This window comes from Stegodyphus dumicola, chromosome 6 (assembly GCF_044657685.1).
Source record: "Stegodyphus dumicola isolate Sdum_Otavi_A_Nest chromosome 6, ASM4465768v1".
NCBI classification, from domain to species: Eukaryota; Metazoa; Arthropoda; class Arachnida; order Araneae; family Eresidae; genus Stegodyphus; species Stegodyphus dumicola.
The window spans coordinates 51,568,731-51,591,653 of record NC_140773.1 but is presented as its reverse complement, the minus strand read 5'-3'; the positions used below and the strand labels follow the sequence as shown (position 1 = coordinate 51,591,653).

Below are 22,923 nucleotides of genomic sequence, written 5' to 3'. Positions count from 1 at the left end.
AACACGGAAAACATAGGAATAAAATGAAGCTAACTTTTGTTTAGTCGGATGACATGATTTAAAGTGTGGTGGAAGGCAAACCGTAGTACTGAAGTTGGATGTGTTACGTGTGACCAGAATGTCGGGAAACGGAAGAGAATTGCAAGTCTCAAGTTCAAAAGTGAACTGAATAGCAGGATCAATAGAATTTATTGTTGAAAGAACTTTATTTAAATCATCTTTATTACCTTCAAACAGGGTAAAAGTATCGTCTACGTAGCGGAACCATGCCGGGAAGTTTAAAGTTTCAAACAATTTTGATTCATAATAATGCATGTAGATATCAGCCAGGATGGGACTGATGGGGCTTCCCATGGCATCTAACATATGCCTCATGTTCCTTGACGCAAAATTTTAAGGCTCTCTTAGTTTGGCCAATGTAAATTAAACCACACTGGCAAGGAATTCTATAAATACCCCAGGAATTCATATCCGGAATGGGGTCCTTGAGTATGGAACTCAGAATTTTATTTTGGGAGAATAAACAACCCGAAAGTTAAATTTCTGCAAAATATATGCAACTTTATAGCTAATTGATGGAAAGAACTCAACACACTAAAAGGCACACTCTTGTTTTAGGAGATTATAAAAATTCTTTTGTCATTCCCTTCTTTCCATCAATTTCTAGTTCAATCTATGTCATATGGCTTGCGTAATGCTGATGACGTAGCTCATTCGGAACCTGAACTCAAAATTTCGAGAACTGAAACTTTTCTCTTAATAATCAGCTAAACCAAAACCTTCTTTTGGTGAGCCTCCGTAGTGGATAATTGCGCACTTTTGCTTCTACCTCTGTTACGGCTTGAAAGCTATTTCGCTCTGCTCTCTTCCTCTCACAACAGTATCAAAAATGTAAATGCTCTTGAATACGCACGATTTAGAGAACCAAGTAAATTGTGGGCGTAAATGTCAATTGAAATAAAAATGAAATTTAAACAGCCTCGACTGCCAAGTTTCCTATTTATTACGGATACAACATTTTAGCATTCTGTTCAATCAGAATCTTCCTCTTCAATATCGATCTGCGTTCTATGCTCTCTAAGTGCTGTGCCAATAGTATTTCTGCGTTTCTATGTCTCAGTGTTCCTACAAGATTATTTCTAAATTTATTTTTATTACATAAAGATATATATATATACTGACGGCTCGAAAGGTGAATGAAGTACCGGGTGTGCATTCACATGCATAAGACAACACTCCAGTGTTCTTACAGAAAGAAAATTTCTTTTACTCAAGAAAATAGCATCTTCCAGGCAAACTCATGAGCAATAAAAGAAGGTCTCAAATACAGCAAGAATTCCAATTTCAAAGAAATAAGTATTTTCACAGACTCACAATCTGCCATACAAGCCCTAGCCAATCCTCAGCACAAGGACATAATAATAAGAGAGACACAAAACCTAGCTTCAGCCAACAGCAACAAAAACATCAAGACAACTTAGATAAAAGCACATGTCAACCACTCAGGAAATGAGAGGGCCGACCAGCTTGCCAAAGAAATAGCAAAGGACCTCACCCAAACCAAAATTGAACTACCATGGTCATCCTGTAACCTTAAAGCAACACTGGAATCCCATGTCCAAAGGAAATGGCAAACTTATTGCAAGAAGCGGAACAGGAAAGAAAAGAATTCAAGCTCATCTCCAAGGTCATCGACACAAAATTCACACGAATGTACTTGTTAACTGGCTAATTTCAGGTGACGGCCCTTTCCCTACATATTTCTACGAAAGGAATATGTACTTATCAGATGGCTGCCAATGTGGGGAAAGGGGTGACCCGCAACATTATATATTCAACTGTCCCCTGACATGTCAGTGGCACCTAATATAAAAAAGTACTGAGATCCCTGCATTCATGAAATTTGCCTACAAACACAAACACCTTCGTAGCAATCTTCTCAAGATGATGGAATTTCTTGCAAGCACGGAATTATGCGGCCCATCACGAGAAATCGTTACCAAATATATGTATATTGTAACTCTATGTATGATGTAACTCCGTGTATATGATATGCTCCGTGTATGTTTTAAGGCTTTATGTTTCTTCTGCTCAATTTTAAATAAACACCCGCACCTTTGGATGGTGCGCCGCGTGCGGTTCAAAACCTGGGGCTCTGGCATGAACCAAGTCAACAAATCCGCCTAGGCACGTCTCCCACGATCTTGGATCGGGTTGTTCTAGATACTTAGTGGAATAGGACAATGCCTGCTTGTTTATGAAAATTACCTGGTGCCCCACCCACTTTTCCTATATCCTATATATAGATAGATAGAGAGAGAGAAAGAGTAATAATAATTTCTTTCCAAGTACATATATCATTAGTTCGTAATGTATGCACAAATGACATGTTTATCGCAAGGGCATAAATAGAACTTACTCTATAATCATCAGCAAACAAATAATGTATGTTTTATTCCTGTTTCTTGTAATTCTCACGAAAAGAGATATTACAAAAATTATTACTGCTCTATATTACCAAGTTGCTATTTCTTGATTCGAAGGGTAAAGTAACCCGGAATTTTAGAATGGGAGCAGTCACAAAACGAGCTTTCAAAATTTTGTTCTATATTAGAGATATTTCACACTGAGACGTTGAAAGTAGTCTGAAGAACACAAACCTGTACCATAAGAAAAGTGATTGAAATCAAATAGTGAATGAGTGAATTTCTTTGCGATAAACTGCTCCCTATGTTTCTCGAAGGAAATCTAATTGCTTCCCATTTGTACAGCTGGGATTGTAAAATTAAAATGACTTTAGCAGACGGTACTGTCTGTAACGTTAAGTAAAAAGATAGCGAGATACAAATAAATGAAACAGAATCATACCTTATGGAATGGAAGCTTAAGACGAATGTTATAAGGATTTTGATAAAAAAATTGTACGATGAATTTTAATTAAGATATTGTAGTAATATGTTTGTATGTTCAGTCTAAATAAAATTAAAATTAAATAAAGTCTAAATAAAATTTACTAGATCAAAGATGGATTTTTATTAAGAACAACTTAGTTTTTACTATTTTAATACACGGCATGAAGATGAATTTCATCTCAATATGGAAAGAAAAGAAACCAGAAACCTTACTCCATTGTTCAGCTCTTACTCCATGTCAGTAGATAACTCTTCCATAATTCACAAGTGCACATCAGTATCGCCACTGAGGGTATTCAAAAATTTATCAATAAGCTGTTGCTCTTGCTTTCCTGAATCTTTGAAACTGTGCATATGAGCGCTTGTTGTTGTTTACTTTTAATTTTGCATTTGTTTCGCAGTTATAAATGTGTGGCTTATAAATTTTGTTTCCGATTCAGTAGAAAATCTCGTAGTGCTTTCAATTTATAAGTTTATTAAATCATCAACATTTCACTCTCGCGAAACTTACCACTCACTGATATTCAGATTAATTTTCGTGGCATATTATCGCTCTGTATATCGAGAGAATGACTCAAGCTACTATGGATTTACTAACACCTGTGAATTTAGAGAATTCAAGTGCATAATTAGTTTATTGAATTGAGAATAACTGATAGTGTTAAAATGAATCTAGTATTTTCTTATCTCAATGCTTGCATTCCTTTCGTTTCGAAAGTGTAAGATTTAAAATATGTATTATGAATGATCTGGTTATACCTATTATTAAAATTAAAAACTATATATGAATAAGTTAATATATATGTAGCGAATAAGATGAATTCATTCTCATTCTATTTGAAAAGCATTTCTTGTGCAAGCAATGCATTTAAGAGTGAACAGTTATTAATGTGAAATTTAACACACTAAATGTGTAGGAATGCAAATTAGAAAAGTTCACTTTAAATAAAACAGTTCATTGGCTGTTATTATAGAACACCTTTTTCATACAGACTGCAATAAAAAATGTTAGGACTTCTATTATTTATATATGTTACCGTGAAAGACCGAAATTGGAGAATGTCGACTTTCACCGGAGAATGTCAACATTCACCAAATACGTCGGTGAAAGATCGAATATTTCTTTACATTCTTGTACATTCGGACCCTCACCGGTGTATGTCGACAATCACAGATATGCTCTGGTGTAGGTCGAAAAGAGAGGAGTATATGTACACGCTGTCATTCCAAAAGGAAGTGTTCCACAAATAAATGCAGTTGTAAAAGCAAGGGCCTCTTGTGCAATTCAAAGTGTCATAATAGTTTAAGTTGTTGCAATAAATAAGATTTGAATCACATAATTTGGTAAGTTTATAACTTCTGTTATTTTCCTTTCTCATTTTGAATGTACTGTGTGTTTTAAGTTCTTATTCTGAGTCTCAAGTCCGTTTTTTCGCGAATGAATTACGGAGAAGGAAATATAATATTCTTATATGTTCAACATTCACCATTAGTACATGGTGAATGTCGACATTCACCGGTGTAAGTCAGAAATAAAAGTATTTGGAAAATATTTCGGACATACACCAAGCGACTATGGGAATGTTGACATTCACCGGTGAAAGTCGGCGTTCTCCAGATTTCGGTGTTTCACCGTAACATATATAATTATGCTAATATTTGACCTAACTTCGCAGTGACAATTTTCCCAAGAATTCCACGATGCTTTAATTATTTTGTACAGGAATCTGCGTGGCAAAACATTTTCAGCCATCTCTCTTAAAGTACAAAGGTCATGTGAAACGACAGAAATATTAATGGAAGCTCAGAGGTCCATTCTAGAAGCCACTCCCTTGGTGGCGATACAGATGTGCACTTAGGAAATATGCATACCCGTTGCATAAAATCAAGCAAAACAATTCCATCTTAATTTTCTCCCTAAGTAAATAAAGGAAGTAAATAAAGGATAAGATGTTTTAGTAATAATTATTATTAGTTTCTCTTGACAGCTTTGCTGGAGAAAGTTAAAAAAATCAATTCTAAAATTTTGTAGACCTACTGTATATGCTATTTATTGCACCAGGGAAGACTTAGGATTAAAAAAGTGAAAGAACTTAAAAAATGAGTTATTTTTTCTCTTACCATGATGAAATACACCATTCCTGCCCTGACCAAGCGCCCATGATTGAGTATAGTCCAGAAAATTTCTCAGAGTCTGAATACTAATTATTGTAAATGAGTTTCGCTAGTCATTTGCTTTTCATTAATGAATTTATGCAGAACTTGTTTCTTTGACTTATTTCAGTTTAATTACTGCAGAGGAAACACCTGCGTATAAGCGAGCAGGTATAGCTTGCTCGAAAGAAAAGAGGAAATCTTCTCGAATGCTGGTAAGGCTAATAAATCATTGGTTTCCACAATCGCGGTTCTTCAAGCAACTAGTAGAGATTGCTTTCGCGCGTGATTGGTGAAGCTCTGCACGCACGCGTTAAGTAACAGTTGCATAAGAAATTACTAGGAATAAAGTTAGCGCAGCGGATCGAATCGATGGACCTCCAAGTCGTTTATCATTACCTGTTTGTAAGTGGCATTTACATTTTTGCTCTCTTGTAATTTTGGCCTTTTTGTACTGAGCTTATTGACTTCTGATGTGTTTAATATTAGTGCCAGTGACAAGCCTGGCATTTCGGAAAAGTGTATTTATTTTTCACTTAAAGCCTCATAATTTCTGCATCGTTTGTGATAAAAAGTAACGTGTGGATACTGATTCGAAAGGAATTTAACAGCTTGGAACATTTTATTGTTATTCTTTTATTACACTAACTGTTTATCGTCTGCATTTCTTTTTAGTTTTATGACTTCGAGACAGTTTTCTTCTTATATGTAGACATGGAAAATAGAGACACAAATCTGAGTAAGCAAGTGAGTAAAGGATGCGTATTTCGTAAATATTTACATGAAAAGGTCTATCTAGAAAATGAAATAAAAAAGTGAAACAAAAGAAGTTTATGTTTCCTTAAGGAGTCGATATTCTTATAAACCTTTCCTATGCAATCTATCCGTTGACAAATAGCTGTATTACTCAAATACCGTCTGTAAAATTTGATCATTTGAAATGGATCATAATCTGGATAGAATAAAATGCACTAAACGCTTTCAAAGGTATTTTTTGATAGTCTCTGACTTGCAGTTCTTCTTATTTATATGCTTGGAAATTATTAACATTCAGTACTAATGGTACTCGGAATTTTGAATTTTGAGCTTTTTCCGAATGGCCATGTGCATTATAATATGATAGGCGTAATGTGTACGAACAAAGAATTGGCATACATCATAATTTTCCAAGCCATTTTTAACAAAATGGTTGGCTCCTTTTCTACTGTTTTTAAAATTTCCTTTTAAAATTTGAGTTATCTTTACTAGAAAATATTTTTTGATGCAGTTTTGTATCCAAAAACGTTACGTTGAAACTAAATAAAATAAAAATGTACAGCATAATAGTCAGTGAAAGTTTTTAAATTTTATGCGTATGTTTTTGAGGTTGGAAACAAACTTCCATATACCCAGTACTGCATCACACATTTATTGTTTATCCATATTACCTGGAATTATTCTTACATCCATATGTGATTGAAATATTTGTATAATCAATTTTTTTCGTGTACCTTTTTAATGCTTAGCGGCCCATAAAATCCTAGAATAAGCAATATGTTCTCCAACCACTTCAGCGTCCACGAGAAGCATTAACGTCGCGTTAAGAAACTATGACCGAAAGAAATTCTTATCGAAACAAAGAAATAAATTATATAGTATATAGTAGATGTCCTCTTCCAGTAAAACAATGTTCAACCGACAAATAATTCAAATAAAAAATTAGAAAATATTTTATAGTATTCGTAAGCCTCATTCTAAATAAGAATTTAGGATAATGGTCATGACAAATTTAATAATTCAATGTAGTTAATATTTCTAAGTCTTTGTAAACCCTCTAATATTCACAGAATGCTAGATATTTGTGAGACGGTATGTTCTTTACTATACTTTTCAACAAAAGATACCATAACAGTACTGAAACATTATTCATCTCATTTAGCAGTTTCACTAATCTGAATCTGTTCTATTATATTCCAAAGACTATGATATAAGCTGCATTGAAGATAATCTGTCTTTTACAGATTATCTTCAATGCAGAATTTACCAACGTTAAATTCGGTTCGAAAACATTCTATGTAAAAGTCTAAATCCGTATTTACGATATTTACCACCATACACTCTATAACACAAGAAACAAAACATCAAAAAGGAGTTATCCGAAATTACGTATGCCCATACCTTAAGATTGAATATGTAAATGATTAACTTTTGACTATCAATGACTGACTATCTGGAGTTCCAACGCTTTGCAACTGAGCTTCCAGGTGGTATGTAAAGCGGAGGACATTCCAATGTTAAGGCATAACCTCAATGCTCCACACACCAAAATGATAAAATTCCGAAAGTTAACAAAGCAACCTATTTGGGTGTGCGATTTAATACAACCCTCACCTGGAACCCCCATATTTCAACTGCTGTCAGCAAATCAACTGGTATTTCTTTGCAAACTCAACCCGATCATCAACGCATCCTCAAAACAGGATCTCACACGGAAAAGGGTATTTATACCTCAGTTCTTTGTCCCGTACTCACATATGCTTCACAGGCCTGGTGTACCGCCTTCAAGTCTGATTTCCAAAATCTCCAAACATTCCAAAACACTTTCCTGCGAAAAATCACGGGAGCACAATGGTTCATCCGTAACGAGGATTTACACAAAGCTCTTAAAACCGAAGATATCAAAAACTCACATCGGAGGGATTAACAATAACGTTTTCAACAAAGCGGTTAGCAACGACACAGTTCACTTTACCTATAACTTTAAGTATGAACTTCTAGAAGATGATTTCAACCTCCTCCCATATGCCACCCATCTATTCATATTTAACATTAGATTCCTCTCTTTTGCACAGTCACTTTTTATTTCTCATATTTTTATATTCACAAAGACCCTAAGGGACAATTTTTGTTTCATGTAGGGCTTTCACACACAAATATCATACATAGGGCATATTATCACACCTTCACATCTCCGTGTTCTTGCACAGTAATTACAGGCAAGGGCCTACATTTTTCTAGTTCACCCATTAGTGGCAAATCCAAATAAGGTCTCATACGAGAGGAATCCTCCTTAAGGGGCATCTGAGGTGCTGGTAAGAGCGCGATGAAGTTCGCGCTGAGACCAGCCTAAAAAACAGTATCACAGTATCAAGGTAATCAAATCGCAGGATCGCTAGACATTTGGAGTCGGAGCGGTACTCCATTCGACCATGCTGGCAGAAATGGTTGAACTATGGCCGTACAGAACGTCAAGAAAGTTGACTGAAAGCGACGACATAAACGAATACAGAGTGATCATCCAATCGGCGCTCACAGCTCTTAATGCGTCTTTATTAACAATTCAAAGTGTAACTGGTACAACAGTGACTGCAACGACCATTGACCAACGACCACTAAGCAAATGGGCGCTGAGGTCACGGAGGCGATTTCGCTGACTGCCCCTCACCGCTGTACAGCGCCACGCATTTTTGCAGTGATGATACGCTCATTCGCAAAGACATGTCTGGAGATAATCGAAAAGACATGCTGGGGCATTTGAGATATTCAGACATTCCCTTCAGTTAGTGGCGATAGGTTGGTAAGGAATCTGACCTCCCAAGCTTAGACCGGATTCAGAGTTTCATCAAATGGACAGTTGATGAATGAACTTTTCTGCCAATAGCTTAACAGCTGCATGCGGGTTCTAGAGACACACAACGGCTGGTATCTTTCAAGCTAAGACTGCCTTGTGAACATTTACAGAGCTATTGTTGGCAATGCGAGAATATCCAAAATACCTTTATGTCCTCTCCATTTCTTACAGCATTTGCTGCACTATTTTCTTTTTATACTCGTAAAGATTAGCGAGTCTGATGTGTTCTTCTAGGACCACTGTTTCATTAAGAACCATGAAGGCAACAAATGCTTTAATGGACCCTGTGATTGCAAGCCAGAATTTATCTGGATGAAACTGTCTTTTCTCAGTCGTATTTATATATCTGTGAAAATCCCTTCTTTATGCGTGTTAGAACATGTTTTAAGTCCCGTCTAAAAAAAATACGTTACATATGGTATGACCTGATATATTCCATGCACTTACACGGGGCAAGTTCTCAGAGTATCGCCATTCAACAAAACATTAGGTCGTTAACTTCTCTTTTAAACTTAATCAGTCTGGTATAAGTTGAAAACTGAAACCACTAAAGACAGCACCGTCCGTCTTAATAATTTAAATACTTTTAATTAAATATTTGAAATTTTTGATAGTAAACTGTTCTTGGAAATATTATATTGTATTCTGAAGTTTTGGGGTTACAGTTTTCATATGAAATTTTTAAATCAGATTTTATTGCAACAGCTCAAATACGTTTAATTTGTAGCATGCTAAATTGCTCATTTTTTAGCATTTTCAGAGTTATTGTAATTAATAAATGATGTGTCTATTGCTTTATAGAACGATGCTAAAATTTACAAAACACAAAAAAATTAAACGATGCTAACCTCGATATTGCATTGTCTAATTTTTTGTATTATTTTTTGTTTAAAACATATGTGGTTCATAAAAAGCATTAAAAAATAAGGAGACAAAATACTTTATATACAGCAAGGCAATAAATCCAGAAAAGAAAGTGAGAGCTAAAAAAGTGCAAGCAAGCGAGCTCCCTCGCTATTCAAATGCCTATCTAATTCATTATCTCCCACATTCACATGCATGGCATTTTTATGCAATAATGAAACAAACTGCTATAAGAGATCTTACATTATATACCGAGAAATAAATAAAATCTGTCACTTAGAGTAATCGAAAGTAGGATTTTATAACTAAAGAAGGCTTGTGGTAATAATATAAAGTTTATAGCATAAAAGTAAATTTTGCTTTCTTTCTTTGTAAAATTTCTTTTACCTTTAAATTGTGAGCGAGTTCTTTTGAAGGGAGTTTGGTTCAACTGGTAATAATGTTTTCTTACTTCTGTGAAAGCTCACTTTTTCGAAGATTAATAGAAGGGTAGTAGAATGTTTTTTTAAATGAGCTAATATGACTGATTCTTATAGAAACGCCTTAAAAATCAGTAGGGAGTAATTTGCCGGTACATGAAAAAATGATGATAACAAAATCGCGTGAATAGGTTTTAAGTTTGTTATGCTTCATTGTTATTATCTACAGTTTTAGAAATCGTTCCCTGGAATCTTAGGTTAGTTCAAAGCAATAAAATGTCTGATAATGTAATTATAGCATTATAGTTATTTCCATTGACTTTTAAATTAATTAATGGTAAATTTCAAACAAATCAAATCGCATTAGTTTACATTCAATTGTAGATGTCAAAAGCTTTGCCAGTGTAGCTTTCAGTTTTTCTTTTATTTTATATGCATATTGGGAAATCATATAAAGTACCGAATTCGTTGTGAATGCAAATTTCAAAATATTGCTCGTTTAGATGATAATTTCTAGAATATTTCCCGGTGTTTTTCAATACGCGTGATATAGATACGAACCATTTTCTATCGTTCTTCCAGAAAAGTAGCTCTTCCAAGGCAAATAGCCCTCACGTGCAACGCCGCAATCAATTTTCTGGCTACTTACCTTAACATTTGCTATCCTACTGAGTATTATTATAACTGCTATGATCGGGATTCTGAGAAAAGTATTTTTTTTTAAGATGACGACTCGGGAACATTTGTTGCTATACTAGGTGTTGTTATTGGAGCTGTAGCAGTCTTGCTCCTTCTTGGGCTTATAACCATCTTTGCCGTAAAGCTGCAGTTGAGGAGGAAAATGTTTAAAGGTAAGTATCCCACTATAATAATTCATTAAATTAAAAAGCAGAAGAAATCTGTAATACGAATTTAACTAGCAATGATTTTGAAATAATATGTCTGAATTCTCAATAAATGTGCAACACAGGATGATCTACAAGTCAAGCACTTCAAATTTTCAAAAATTGGAGAAATTCCAAATTAGATATTAATGGCAGATTGTTTCAATGTCCGTCAACCTTATTCTGTTACAAGTAATACATCATTTGAAATTTTAGCTGCATCTTATGCCGTTGGCTTTTAAAACCGTTACTTTGGTGCAAGATACGGATGAGATATCCTCAAGAAAGACGAACTTCTGTGACTGAGCATCACTTCGCAACACATTCTGAACGAAACTTTATTGAAATGTTCAAAGACCCTTTTCTGTATGTTCGTGAACCTAACAAGACAATTTGCAGCTTGGTAACCTTATTTCGAGAAACTGGAAGCGTTCACCACAAACCATATCACATCTACTACTTACCCTCAAAAGCGTGTTGAAAGAAATATTTCTGCGAGTTTTCGCTTTCGGGTTATCTGACTGGTTGACTTACTCGAAAACCACTTCTTTGGGAAAAACCTAAGAGGAACGCAATTATAGGCGAAACATTTTCACCTCAGTTGCAAAATGTTCCATACAATTAGCCGAGACTTCGGTTCCAACGAAACATGTTTCGCCTAAAATCCTTCAGTGGTACGAGAAGGAAAAGTTAATTTCTCCAAAACATTTCGCTTAACCCCCTGGCGTCACTAGAAGTGATAACCCCATAAGAAGCGAAGGGCTATTCCGAGTTGAGAAAATAGACGGAGTTAGGAATTAAATGAACAACCGACAGAGAATGTGAAAAAGATGGCATCGCAATAAAATCTATGCATTGCATAGTAATGCTAACCACAGAAATTCATTCTCTACTTGGGAAAACTCATCTGTATCTTGCATTAAACAAACGGTTAATAAAGCTAACATTTTATTTATTACCTACATACACAGAGGTATTATACATTGTATAGAGATGTCATCTATTGAAACCATTGTGCCATTTAATATAAATTTTGTAATTTCTACAAATTTTAAAAATTTTGATTTTGGGAACCTGAATTACCTTTACATACATCTATCTGTATCTGTAGGTTTATTCCAATTAAAATGCAATTTACAGAAACTATGTTCCAATTGACTTCCTAATTATTAGAAATTTCAATTTTAAGATTTTTAAAAGTTATCAGTTTGAGAGTTACTGAAACTGTCAAGTTATTACTTCATAAAAATTGCTAGTAAAAATCTTGAAATATGAATTAAATTATTAGAAAGAAACACTGTTTAGTGTTGAAAGGCTTTCATTTTTCCTTTTCTTCCTTGTTGTTCAGTATACGTAACAATCTGTTCAAATATATGTTTGAAGCTTTTAGGTGATTTAACGCAGTCCACTCATAAATCCGCTTTATTTGTAATTTTTCAACGCACTGAAATGGTGAAGGTATATTTTAGAACAGTCTCTAAATTTTCTTGAAAGACCCTGTATAATTTCATTGCTGTGCACTTTTAGTTGACTGTAAGTAAACAATACTAATTTTAACATCTAATTTACGGAAACTGACTGCGTACATCATAACAAATCAATATATTTTATGGAATCTTTTGAAGTCACATGCTCTTATTGAAAAACACTTTGCAAAAATAAAAGCTTTAAAAGTTTTTTTAATAGTCATTCAAATACTTCTTTTTCTCCCTTTAAATAAAATAAAAGTTTTAGGCAGTCAAAAATTCAGACGGCTTCTCCAGTTTTGTAGGTGTCCCAATAAAATATTTTCTTCTTCCAAATAACCGAAGGAAATTATTTTCATATTTACTTTTAGAGCTTTCTTCTTTAGGATATTTTTCAAATAAGCATTTGCTTGAATTACCTGGCGCACATATTAACCGTTGTTAGTTTTATTATCTCAATGTTCCCATAACGACATGTTAGCATAGTCGTTTAAGCAATGTAATTGCCATATGTAGACTCTACAAAGCATTTACAGTAATCTGGCCTAAATGATAATCCAATAGCAGATAGAGAAACAAAAACTGGAAGAATTATTACTTCTTATAAATAATTCACCACTCGAATTTCACGGTTCTTCCGTTTTTATTTTCGAAGATTACTTTCAATCAACAAGTCAAATGTTGGTATCACAATAAAATTCTTACTTATTCAATGTGGAAATACAATTTAAAAGAATAGTAACTAACTTTTTAACCATTTTCTATAAAAAAAAAAACTTGTTATAAGTCTGTATGACACTATGTACACGATGTTATCTGTCACCGAAACTATTCTAACTGTTATCTGATATAATAGTTCACCGAAACTATTCTAACTGTTATCTGATATAATAGTTCACCGAAACTATTCTATCTGTTTCTGTTAACAATTTTCAATTCGCCTTGTAAATGCAATCTTAAAGGTATAAAAATAGCTTTTTCGTACTTCGATGCCTTCAAACTTATTTCTGGAAACAGATATAATTATGTCCCATTTCAGGCTTTCCTAGCTCAGGATTTTTTTAATCGTGCCATTTCAGCCTTCTTGATAGGATAGGCAAGAAGGATTCCTATTTCAGCCTTTTCATTCAATATCAACGTAAAATTCGAAAGTAAGATAGAAGTAACATGAAATATATATTAAGTGTTGTCGCAAAGACACTTCACCTATAAATTTAGTTCAGGCAGTGTTTATATAAAACATTGGTGATTACTTCTAAGACAGAAAACAAAATGTTTTTAAAATTTGATTATAATTCAGTATTATTATTAACTTGAAATAGGATCATACAGATTTATAAACAATAATCGCAGCTAAAATATTTTGAAAATTCTACATCTTGAAAATTGGAACATTGAAAACGTTTGAAGATTTGGTTAGTATCGATTCTGTATTAAAAGTACTGTTGTAAGGTATTTTCGGTATGCGTTCGTGGAGTAATTGGCACGAAGACATGCGAAAAATACCTTATAACAGTATTTTAATTCCTTTCAGCATGCCTTCGTGATGTAATTGGAAGTATACTTGACTCGTAGGCGAGAGGTCCAGGGTTCAAATCCCGGCGCATGTACCGGTACTATACATTTTTCAAGTCTCCAGCAACTAAAAAACCTAATGACACTACACAAAGCTCCAAAAAATCTTGAAAACCATCAGTAAGACTGTGATCATAGCTTTTAATAAAATAGATTCCATATTTTACAGAATTTTAAAAATGTGACTTTTGTCGTACAGCATGTTAAGCCATGTGTAGGAAAATGGATTTTTTACAACCATCTGCCAAATGGAGTTATTATGGTATTAAAACAAAGGCTATGTCTATTTTTCCAACTGAAATAATTGTTCTTTCTGCACTTTAAGAAGCCTCTTTTTTTCGATTTCCCTTATTTCGCTCACAATTTATTCTGAAGTATCTTAAAATAAAAAGCTTACATCAATATTGTCCTCTTGCCCCAGTTTTTTCCACTATTTATAATGCAAATTGTAAAATAGAAAGGGTGAAATAGTGTGACACCGGCAGAAGGAGTATTGTATCTTCTACACATATATACAGATGTCCTATTATAAGGTGGACCAACCTTCTGGAACTCACACTGCCTAATGTTCCATTTTTTCATTTCTACATTACATGCATTATGCTGCCAAGCAGCACCATCTACTTTCTCACTTCTCAACACCTCCAAAACGCCAGAATAAAGAAAGGCCGAAATGGGACTTAAGTTTTATTCAAGGAAATACGAAACAAAAATATTACTTACTTTATGCATAAATACTCAACCGCATGAAAATAATTTTCGTGAACATATATGTATTTGTGTAGATTCATATATATAAATATGGAAACACACCTATTCATATTATTTCGAATTTAAGGCACAAATGTAATTTAAAACTAAGCCAATATACAGCTTCAGTTAAATTCATTAAAAATATGTTTCTTATCGGTATAAACGATAAGAATCAGAAATCTTATCCACATAAATAAAAAATGCTAGAGTTACAGTTTATCTGAATAACTGCTTTATTCTACTCATTTGCTACATTTTTTTTTTTTTTTTTTTTTTTTTTTTCATTTCTAATAATCGGCAAAAATGATCCTGATAATCTACACATATGGGGTGTATTTAGGTTGTTTGAAAAACTTTAGGGCTTTGCGTAAATTTTGTTAATTTAATCCTTAACTTGGAAATAAAATTTGAAACAAGAAAATTAGGTTAAAATTTTTCATTACATCGCCTGAGTGTGATTAAAGAATTATGAATGGATACTTTAACGCTTATTTTATGTATTGTATAATGAATTTTTTTTTTTTTTTTTTCTATGTGATATAAATAAATTTCAATTTGCATTTATTACTAAAGCATTGCAGTTGGGTTTCACTTAAGGAAATTTATAAAATATTTTATATGTTCTAATTGGTATTCATTTCTTAATAAAAACTTTTAAATTGCATGTATTTTTCAGGAAGAACATACCGGCCAGATGCAGATAAGTAAGTATTCAACTATATACCATTAATTACATTGATTTCTCCATTTGTTTTCTTTCCTGTTATTGCAGTCTGTAATGCGAAGTCTATATCAACTGTGTGTGCAAGTGTCACGAATATAAAGATTTATTGAAAAATTACATAAATAACAGATACCTTTTCCCCAAGCTTTTAAATCAGTTTAATAGTGGCGCCATCTGTTGTAAGTCTGTACGAATATTTCTTATTTTATTTTGTATGACGTTCTTTGTTTTCTTTTATTTGCAAACTCTGAGAATTTCTTATATTTCCAAACTTCTTTATTCGCAAACTCTGAGAAGACACTAACTTCCTTTGCCTGTAATATTTAGAAATGCAATTATGAGTTCGTTGATAATAATTATGAATATCATATTATCAAAAGACAATGCTATTCAACTCATTATTATTATAATTTGAAACAAAATATTCTTGTTCTTTCAATTAGCACTTTATAAAAAATTCTTCGGATTGATAGCATTTCACAAAGATTTAATGAACAAAGTTCCAGGCGTGGCTAAACTGTTACTTACATTTTATGTTTTATGAATGACTATTTAATCATATTAAATTTGTATTTGTTAAGACATGGATGCGAAGAGTGGTTCTATTTCAGAGCCGATTCTCATCTCAAAGAGTGCAAAGAACCATGTGTTGCCAGCAGCCAAGGTCCGGATATTATACCCGAAAAAAGCTTCTTTCAAGGTACGTGGTAATCTTGTTCCTGATGTGAATTTTTTAACGAATTGAATGTATTTGAAAGTACTTATATTCTGTGAACATTACGGAATTTGCGCATTATGTAACAAAATATTCTGACAAAGCTTAATAAAGACAAAACTTCCTGGCATAAAGGTTTAAAGTTGAATATCTTCACTTTGCTGGCTGACTCGTCTTATGCTACATCTAGTTATCAGCTTTACAAATTTTAACTTAGAGCTGAATAGTAAATGAATAATAACTAAAAGTTTTATTGATAATTAATAGCATATTTATTGATATCGCATTGAAATAACTTCTGTTCTGTACGTACAAACAGACAGACATAATCACCAGTGTTTATGCATGAGATATTCCTTTCGCTCCTCGTTCTAAAGCGATAATCTATTAGCTAACTCTCATCGATATTAACTTACAAAAGTATAAATTACACTTCACTTACCAAAACTGTTGCAATTCTCTTAAAGAATTCCAATCTAATCTAAATTCTCTTCCGGTATAGCTGGCAAGAAACGCATTCGGTAGCCAAATGTGTGCAGGCAGGAAACAATGTAATGTCTAAAAATGGTATTCCTTCAGTAATTTACTTCATAATCCGTAAATCTTAACTACATTCTTACTATTTAGATTTTCTTTCTGAGCTAAACTGATTTGCATACTTCTGAAATGAGAGATGAAAGTCAGGTGGAAATAACAAAAATGAAAACTGGGAGAGCGAGATGAGAAATGAAAAATGAAATTGGGACCAATTCAAAACTTAAAACATATGTTAATATTGTTGTTGATAATGTTGTGATACTATTATCATCAATAATACCATTATAATGTTGTCAGTGATGTTTATTAATGTTATTAGTTTTAATATTATTATTCAACTCTTACACAACTTATATTCTAAAGCCTCATATGACTATATCTCAAAGCTTTCATAACTAGAGATATGATTCATATGTTTAAATGGTGAATCAAAGTCAGGCCAATATTTGATTCATCTAATCTTCCAGTCACGCAATTTACTACGTGCAAAGGAATAATGTACATAATGCTACAGAATTTGTATTATTAATATTTTTTAAATGCAACAATTTAAACAAGATAAATAGCTGTTTAAATTTCTGAAGCAAATTCGAGAATTTTAAAAATCGTTAAATGAAGATATATCTAAATCTTTAAATGAAGGTATATTAAAATTTTCTGATGTATTTCATTTAGGCGTAAAACACAAACAATCTTTAATTGTTAACTTTAGCGTTTCTATAAAACAAAGATCTCTGGAAATTTTAAATTACAGTTTTGGACTTAGTTTTCCAGTTTTGGAACCAGGTCATTAAAACGCTTTCTTTCTGAGATATTAATCATGTCAGCCTTTAATACCAGATAATTGCTGTCTAATTTCTGAACTCTCTTTGTTATCACATCAGTATTTGGTCTCTAGTGTTCCACATTGTTTAGCATTTAAGTACGTAAATACAAAACGGCTAAGACTGGTTTTTTTTTTTTTTTTTTTTTTTTTTTTTTTTTTTTTTTTTATTTATGTACCTTTGATGAATATAAGAATCATAATTTATAGCATGACTGTTGGTACTTGTACAAAATTTCGAGTGCTTCACCCACGAAAAGCAGGTGGGGGGATGTGCTCATTAAAGGTCCTGGGTGCCAGGAGAGCTGTAGTTTTCAATCGGAAGAGAAATTCCCGTGCCTGCAGAAGTCTTCTTTACCCTAAGGCAACGTACCAAGACTTGTTCTGTGGTCCCGACGGAAATAAAACTCGAGTGGCCTTACACACTAGTTTTCGGCGCCCCTGGGAAAACAAATTAACGGTGCAGTAACTTAATTTGCTCTAATGGAAGTGCGTGAAGTATAACAAGAACCTACATTGCTTGTTTCCCACTGGTCTCTTAACTCCAACCTCTAGTGGCCGAGTGATAGAGTAGTAAATCACTAATAGTTAAGGCTGGGTATAAGAGCAATCTATTTTCGTTGAGTTTTCATGGTTCTTTCATGCAACAAAAATAATGATTCTGTACCTTCAGAATGTTTTCTGAGGAAAAGTAAATTAGACTAATAGCTGTTATATAATTTTCTTCTGATGCCCAGGAAAAAGCAAAATATTTTTCAGGTACATGAAACATCAGATTAATCTAAAAGCAATGGTGAAGTTTACTTGCAACCTCAGAAATCAGTTTTTCATCGGATATATTACTGAAACGATTATGTTGTAAAAACAGCATTACTCTCAGCTAATTTGAGTCCCTTACTTATCGCTTTCAAAGCCTTTTTCATTTAATAGAGACCTATTTTCAGTCAATAAAAGCGCGATACAGAAGATGTGTTTGAAAAGCGTTTATTATAAAAGCCTTCACTTGTTGCTAGTTGAAAGAAGAAATTACTTTTCTCTCAAAGTGTATTTACCTTTTATAATTACCATCCTACGTTTAGGAAAATAATTTAAATTATCAGGTTGGATGTATATTGGAAAGAAATGAGGCGAGGTAGAAAGTGAGAAAGTAATTTTCCAATTATAATCAAGAAAATGCCACTTATCCAGGGCATTTTAGGAAACCTTAGGGTTCATAGTTAAACCCCTAACATTTGGAGGGTTAAAGTCATAGGCAGCATTCTTCAGAAAGGAATGCAGAACTGGAAAAAAAAGAAAAACATTTTCATTTGCAGACGGTTTAGAAGTAAGGAAAACTATTTTGATGGATAAAAATTTTCCTTCAAAAAGCAAATTCCTACATTTTTTATTTTAACGTATTGAAAAGAAGCTTCGAATTCTCTTCCATATGCTGCGTTTAGACCGCTGATCCTGGAAAACCGAAAGCACTGCGGAAGTATTTGTTGCTATTGACGGAAGTATTTTTTGCAAACCTCGTGCACAAGCGATTCAGTGAGGAAACTGTACACCCGGATTAGGAATATTTAAGTTTTCCGTCATTAAGTAAGTTCAGATCTTGCCACTGCCATTAATTCTCAATAAAATAACATAATGGAAATGTTTTATCTACCATTTGACTTTTCTGATTTGAACAGATCCTTTTAAATATAAGATTTTATGTTCTATAGCTTCAGTTTCTTAAACTAATAAGTTTAGCATAAAATTGTATCTAGTGCATAGCTTAAAACTGAATTTTTTTACCAATATCAGGTTGAAATTTCTTTTCAAGTTTGCTATTTCATATATTTTTTTTTTTTTTTTTTTTTTTTTTAATTCTAACCTAATTTTGGAATGTAAACTCTTCAAAGGTTAGATTATAGCAATAAAGTTTTCAGATTGCAATTTTTAGCACCAAAGTGTGATTGATCTCGATCCTCAGATTTTCGCTGATACATTTTTGCGTCGCATTTTTGCGCTCTCATAGTATCTTTCATAGTATCTGTTCATTTAGTGTACAAACCACTTTTCAAATACAAGAATATTGCTACCAAATATTATCATCATATATTATTTTTAAAGAAAGAAAATAGCAAATATGAAAAAGTATGGAAATACTTAACACTCTATCGGGAATTCTGATTAAGATATGGTGTTTTTAATATTTGTATAAGTCAAAATTTGTATAAGTCATCTTACTAACAAAACAAAACATTAGTATCGTAAACTGAGAACATACTAAAAAAAGTAGAAAAATATATGGCAACAGTTAGCAGTCTAGTTATTATTTATCTAACATCTAATCATTAAGACACAATAAGACGCCGAACAAATACTAATTTAGAAGTCAAACAACAAAAATCAGCGTTATATTTTCAAATTTTCACAGGACTAGTTTCGATGGTTTTACTGAACCACCATCCTCAGCTGCAAAAGCTCAAATACATTTTTATGGTTTTTACCATTTGCGCTTTTGCAGCTGAGGATGGTGGTTCGGTAAAACCAACGAAACTAGTCCTGTGAAAATTTGAAAATATAACGCTGATTTTTGTTGTTTAACTTCTGAATTAATATCTAATCCTCTAACAATATGCTGCTTTAAAGACTTGTGATTTTACTCTTGAATTTTATGTGACTTAAGAGCGAAGAAAGGGATGTTTATTAATAAAATTTAAAGGACAAAAAAAAAACGAGCATAGGTTAGCAGGAGTGAAACCTAGTGCAAATTAGTAAACTGCGAATTCAGCGACAACGTGAAAACCTAAACAAAGCCTCTGGTACGAAATTAAAAATTTGAATCCTTTCAGATTTTTAAACCATTTTTTTTTACTTCATGACAATGAAGATGTGTATTAATTATCAAATGTAGTCTTGTTTATAGTGCTTTAATGTCATTTTCTGATAATTATTATTTCAGGACTTCAACCTCCTTTCAGGACGTTTAGCCTTAAACTACTTTTTTTTTTACTTAATGATGATTAAGATGTGTAGTAATTATCAAATATAGTCTTGTTTATAGTGATTTAATGTCATTTTCTGGTAATTATTATTTCAGGACGTTCAGCCTCTTTGTCAAAAGTAATCGAAGTGGAACAAGGAGTGAACCCTGCCTCAGCGCAAAGTGATCCAAGTTCTAGAAAATACACAGAATACCAATCGGTCTCTTATCCAGATGATCCTACACTTCTAGCGGTACGACTAGGTTTTTAGAAAACTTTTTTAACTTTTTCCAGTTATGATAAAAGCCATATCAGAGTTATAAAATTTATTGAGAATGTCGGTTAAAGGACAAGAATCTAACAAATTTTTATAATTTCCTGAGCTATGAAATTTACAAATTTCATATCTAAATGGTAAAAAAAGATACCGGGAATATTTAAAATATAACAGTTTGTAAAGCTGCCTTCTCACTTTCATGTTTTTGGTGAATTGTCGCTTCAGGTATAGAACAACTAAAACGTCAAAATAAATTATTGTTACTGAGAATCAAACAATTATACAAAAATTCTACATAATTCTATTTGCAACAGCAATATATAAAATGGTTAAAGACATTCCAGATCATTAAATGAAGGTAAATATATTACCAAAGTATCATGCTGTAATCGATAATTAAAGGGATTATGACAGAAGAAGTGAAGCTGTTGTGCTATCATGTCTGAACTTTATTTCGTTTATTTTCATTAATTTAAATTTAAAGACAGAATTTAATTTTAATTTAAAAGTTTTAGTAAATTAAATAATTAAATCTTTTGTTACTAAATTTTAAAATTTAAATATGTATACTAAACTAAAGTAAATCTTAAAGTTAATATTTAATTTCAGGGAGACATTTCCTTTTAAGCAAATTTTATTTTCTGTTGATTGAATTAAAACTTCTCTTTTATTCAGCTTTCATAGCATCTGTTCATTTACAAGCATTAACTTAAAGGAAAACATTAAATTAATTTACGTTTTATATTGCTGAAGTTAACTTTTAAAAGTTAATTCATGTGCTTGTTAATGTAACTCTTAAAGTTAATTCTTAATGAGAAATTTTGTAAGCAAAATTAAACTTTTGCTCATTTAATTCAAAATTTCTAGTCTTTCACTCACCTCAATGTAATGAACTGAAATGTTTCATTCGATTCCTTCTTTGAGAATTTTAACAAACCAATAAAGTTTGTTTCTAGCTAGTTGAGTAACCAATCCCAACCCCCCCCCAAAAAAAAACTTTTTCCGCAAATGATGGACCAAAATCTTACCTTCTCTTAATTCATGAACTAAGTTGTTGATTTCCAGCCGTTAATTTATTGATTAAGCTATGATGTCTTTGCTCAATTATTTACCTTTTACAATATCTTTAACTTAAATGCATTTATTTGGAAGAAACGGTATGCCCTTCCAAATTACATCAACAGCTAAGTTTAAAACTCTAGCAACAGGTCACGCCCTGTCAAGAGAGTGGAGCGTACAGCAACTGATGGAAAAGTGGGCGGAGTTTGTTAATGTCAACGAACGTAAACGAAATGAGGAATTGATAGAACAGAAAATTAAAAACATTACCAGTTAGTAAATTTTAAATGTTCCAACTAATGATTATATACTGGAGTCGATCGCTGTTAACCATTATTCTGAGCAGTAATCATTAAGCTGTTATTGATGCACATTTAATCTTTCTCAAAAAGTTGTTTCCTCCTAAATTGTTATAGTAATTACTGTACTTTATTAATAATACAAAGAGCAAAAATTTAATAATATATCAAATAAATAAATAAAAATATCTCATGTTTTCGCTGTATATATTCGCATCCATTTGTAATGCTATAAAATGCTAATCAGCCAATGCATAAGTTTAATAAACTGATGCAAAAATTATTTTTTCCGGATACTAGATGAGAGAAAAATGTTACTCAGGGTCAAATTGCTTTATATAAAATTGTGTACAAAAGATAAATCTACTTTTCGTGACAGAGAGACATGAAAATTTAACCATGCTCTCACTAAGAATCCAATACGAAACCATAATTACCGCAAATTCTCTTATGTCTTCAGAAAATAAATTTAAAAAAAAATTCATTAATTCATTGAACATTTTCGCGCTCTTCCAACAGAATGTCTACAGGAGCATTTCCCGAATACTGCTTGACAGAACTTACTGCTAAGGGTTCCATGGAAAACTACAGGTTCGTTAAAATCAGAAGGTCAGGTAATAACTTGTTGAGATTGATTTCACTGTTTTTGGATCCATTTACACGAAGAATATCTTGAGATGTCCGGCGAACCATCGAAGTACCATTTGCCAACATGTACTTACAACATTGGATTCTCGTTACATTCTACACCTAAAATGAAGGATCAGAAACAATGCACTACGGTTACAAGTATGCAATAAAATCGTTAGCAATTAAACCATATATAAAAGAATTCGAAAGCCAGATTTAATTATCCGTTACAATATTTTATTGACATAACAGTTTTTTTTTTTTTTTA

The 22,923-nt window shown here is 32.6% G+C and overlaps 1 protein-coding gene across 2 annotated transcripts in view; it reads left to right on the top strand.

The window, feature by feature from the left end:
* The window catches only part of LOC118188680 (CD166 antigen homolog), a 622,864-nt gene that overhangs the window by 570,010 nt on the left and 29,931 nt on the right, over positions 1 to 22,923 (top strand). For both annotated transcript variants that reach the window (XM_085818316.1, XM_085818317.1), the window contains exons 8-11: positions 10,685 to 10,810; positions 15,314 to 15,341; positions 15,973 to 16,061; positions 20,507 to 20,643. In XM_085818316.1, coding sequence (XP_085674442.1) covers positions 10,685 to 10,810; positions 15,314 to 15,341; positions 15,973 to 16,061; positions 20,507 to 20,643 — 380 coding nt within the window. The remainder of the gene's footprint in view (positions 1 to 10,684; positions 10,811 to 15,313; positions 15,342 to 15,972; positions 16,062 to 20,506; positions 20,644 to 22,923) is intronic.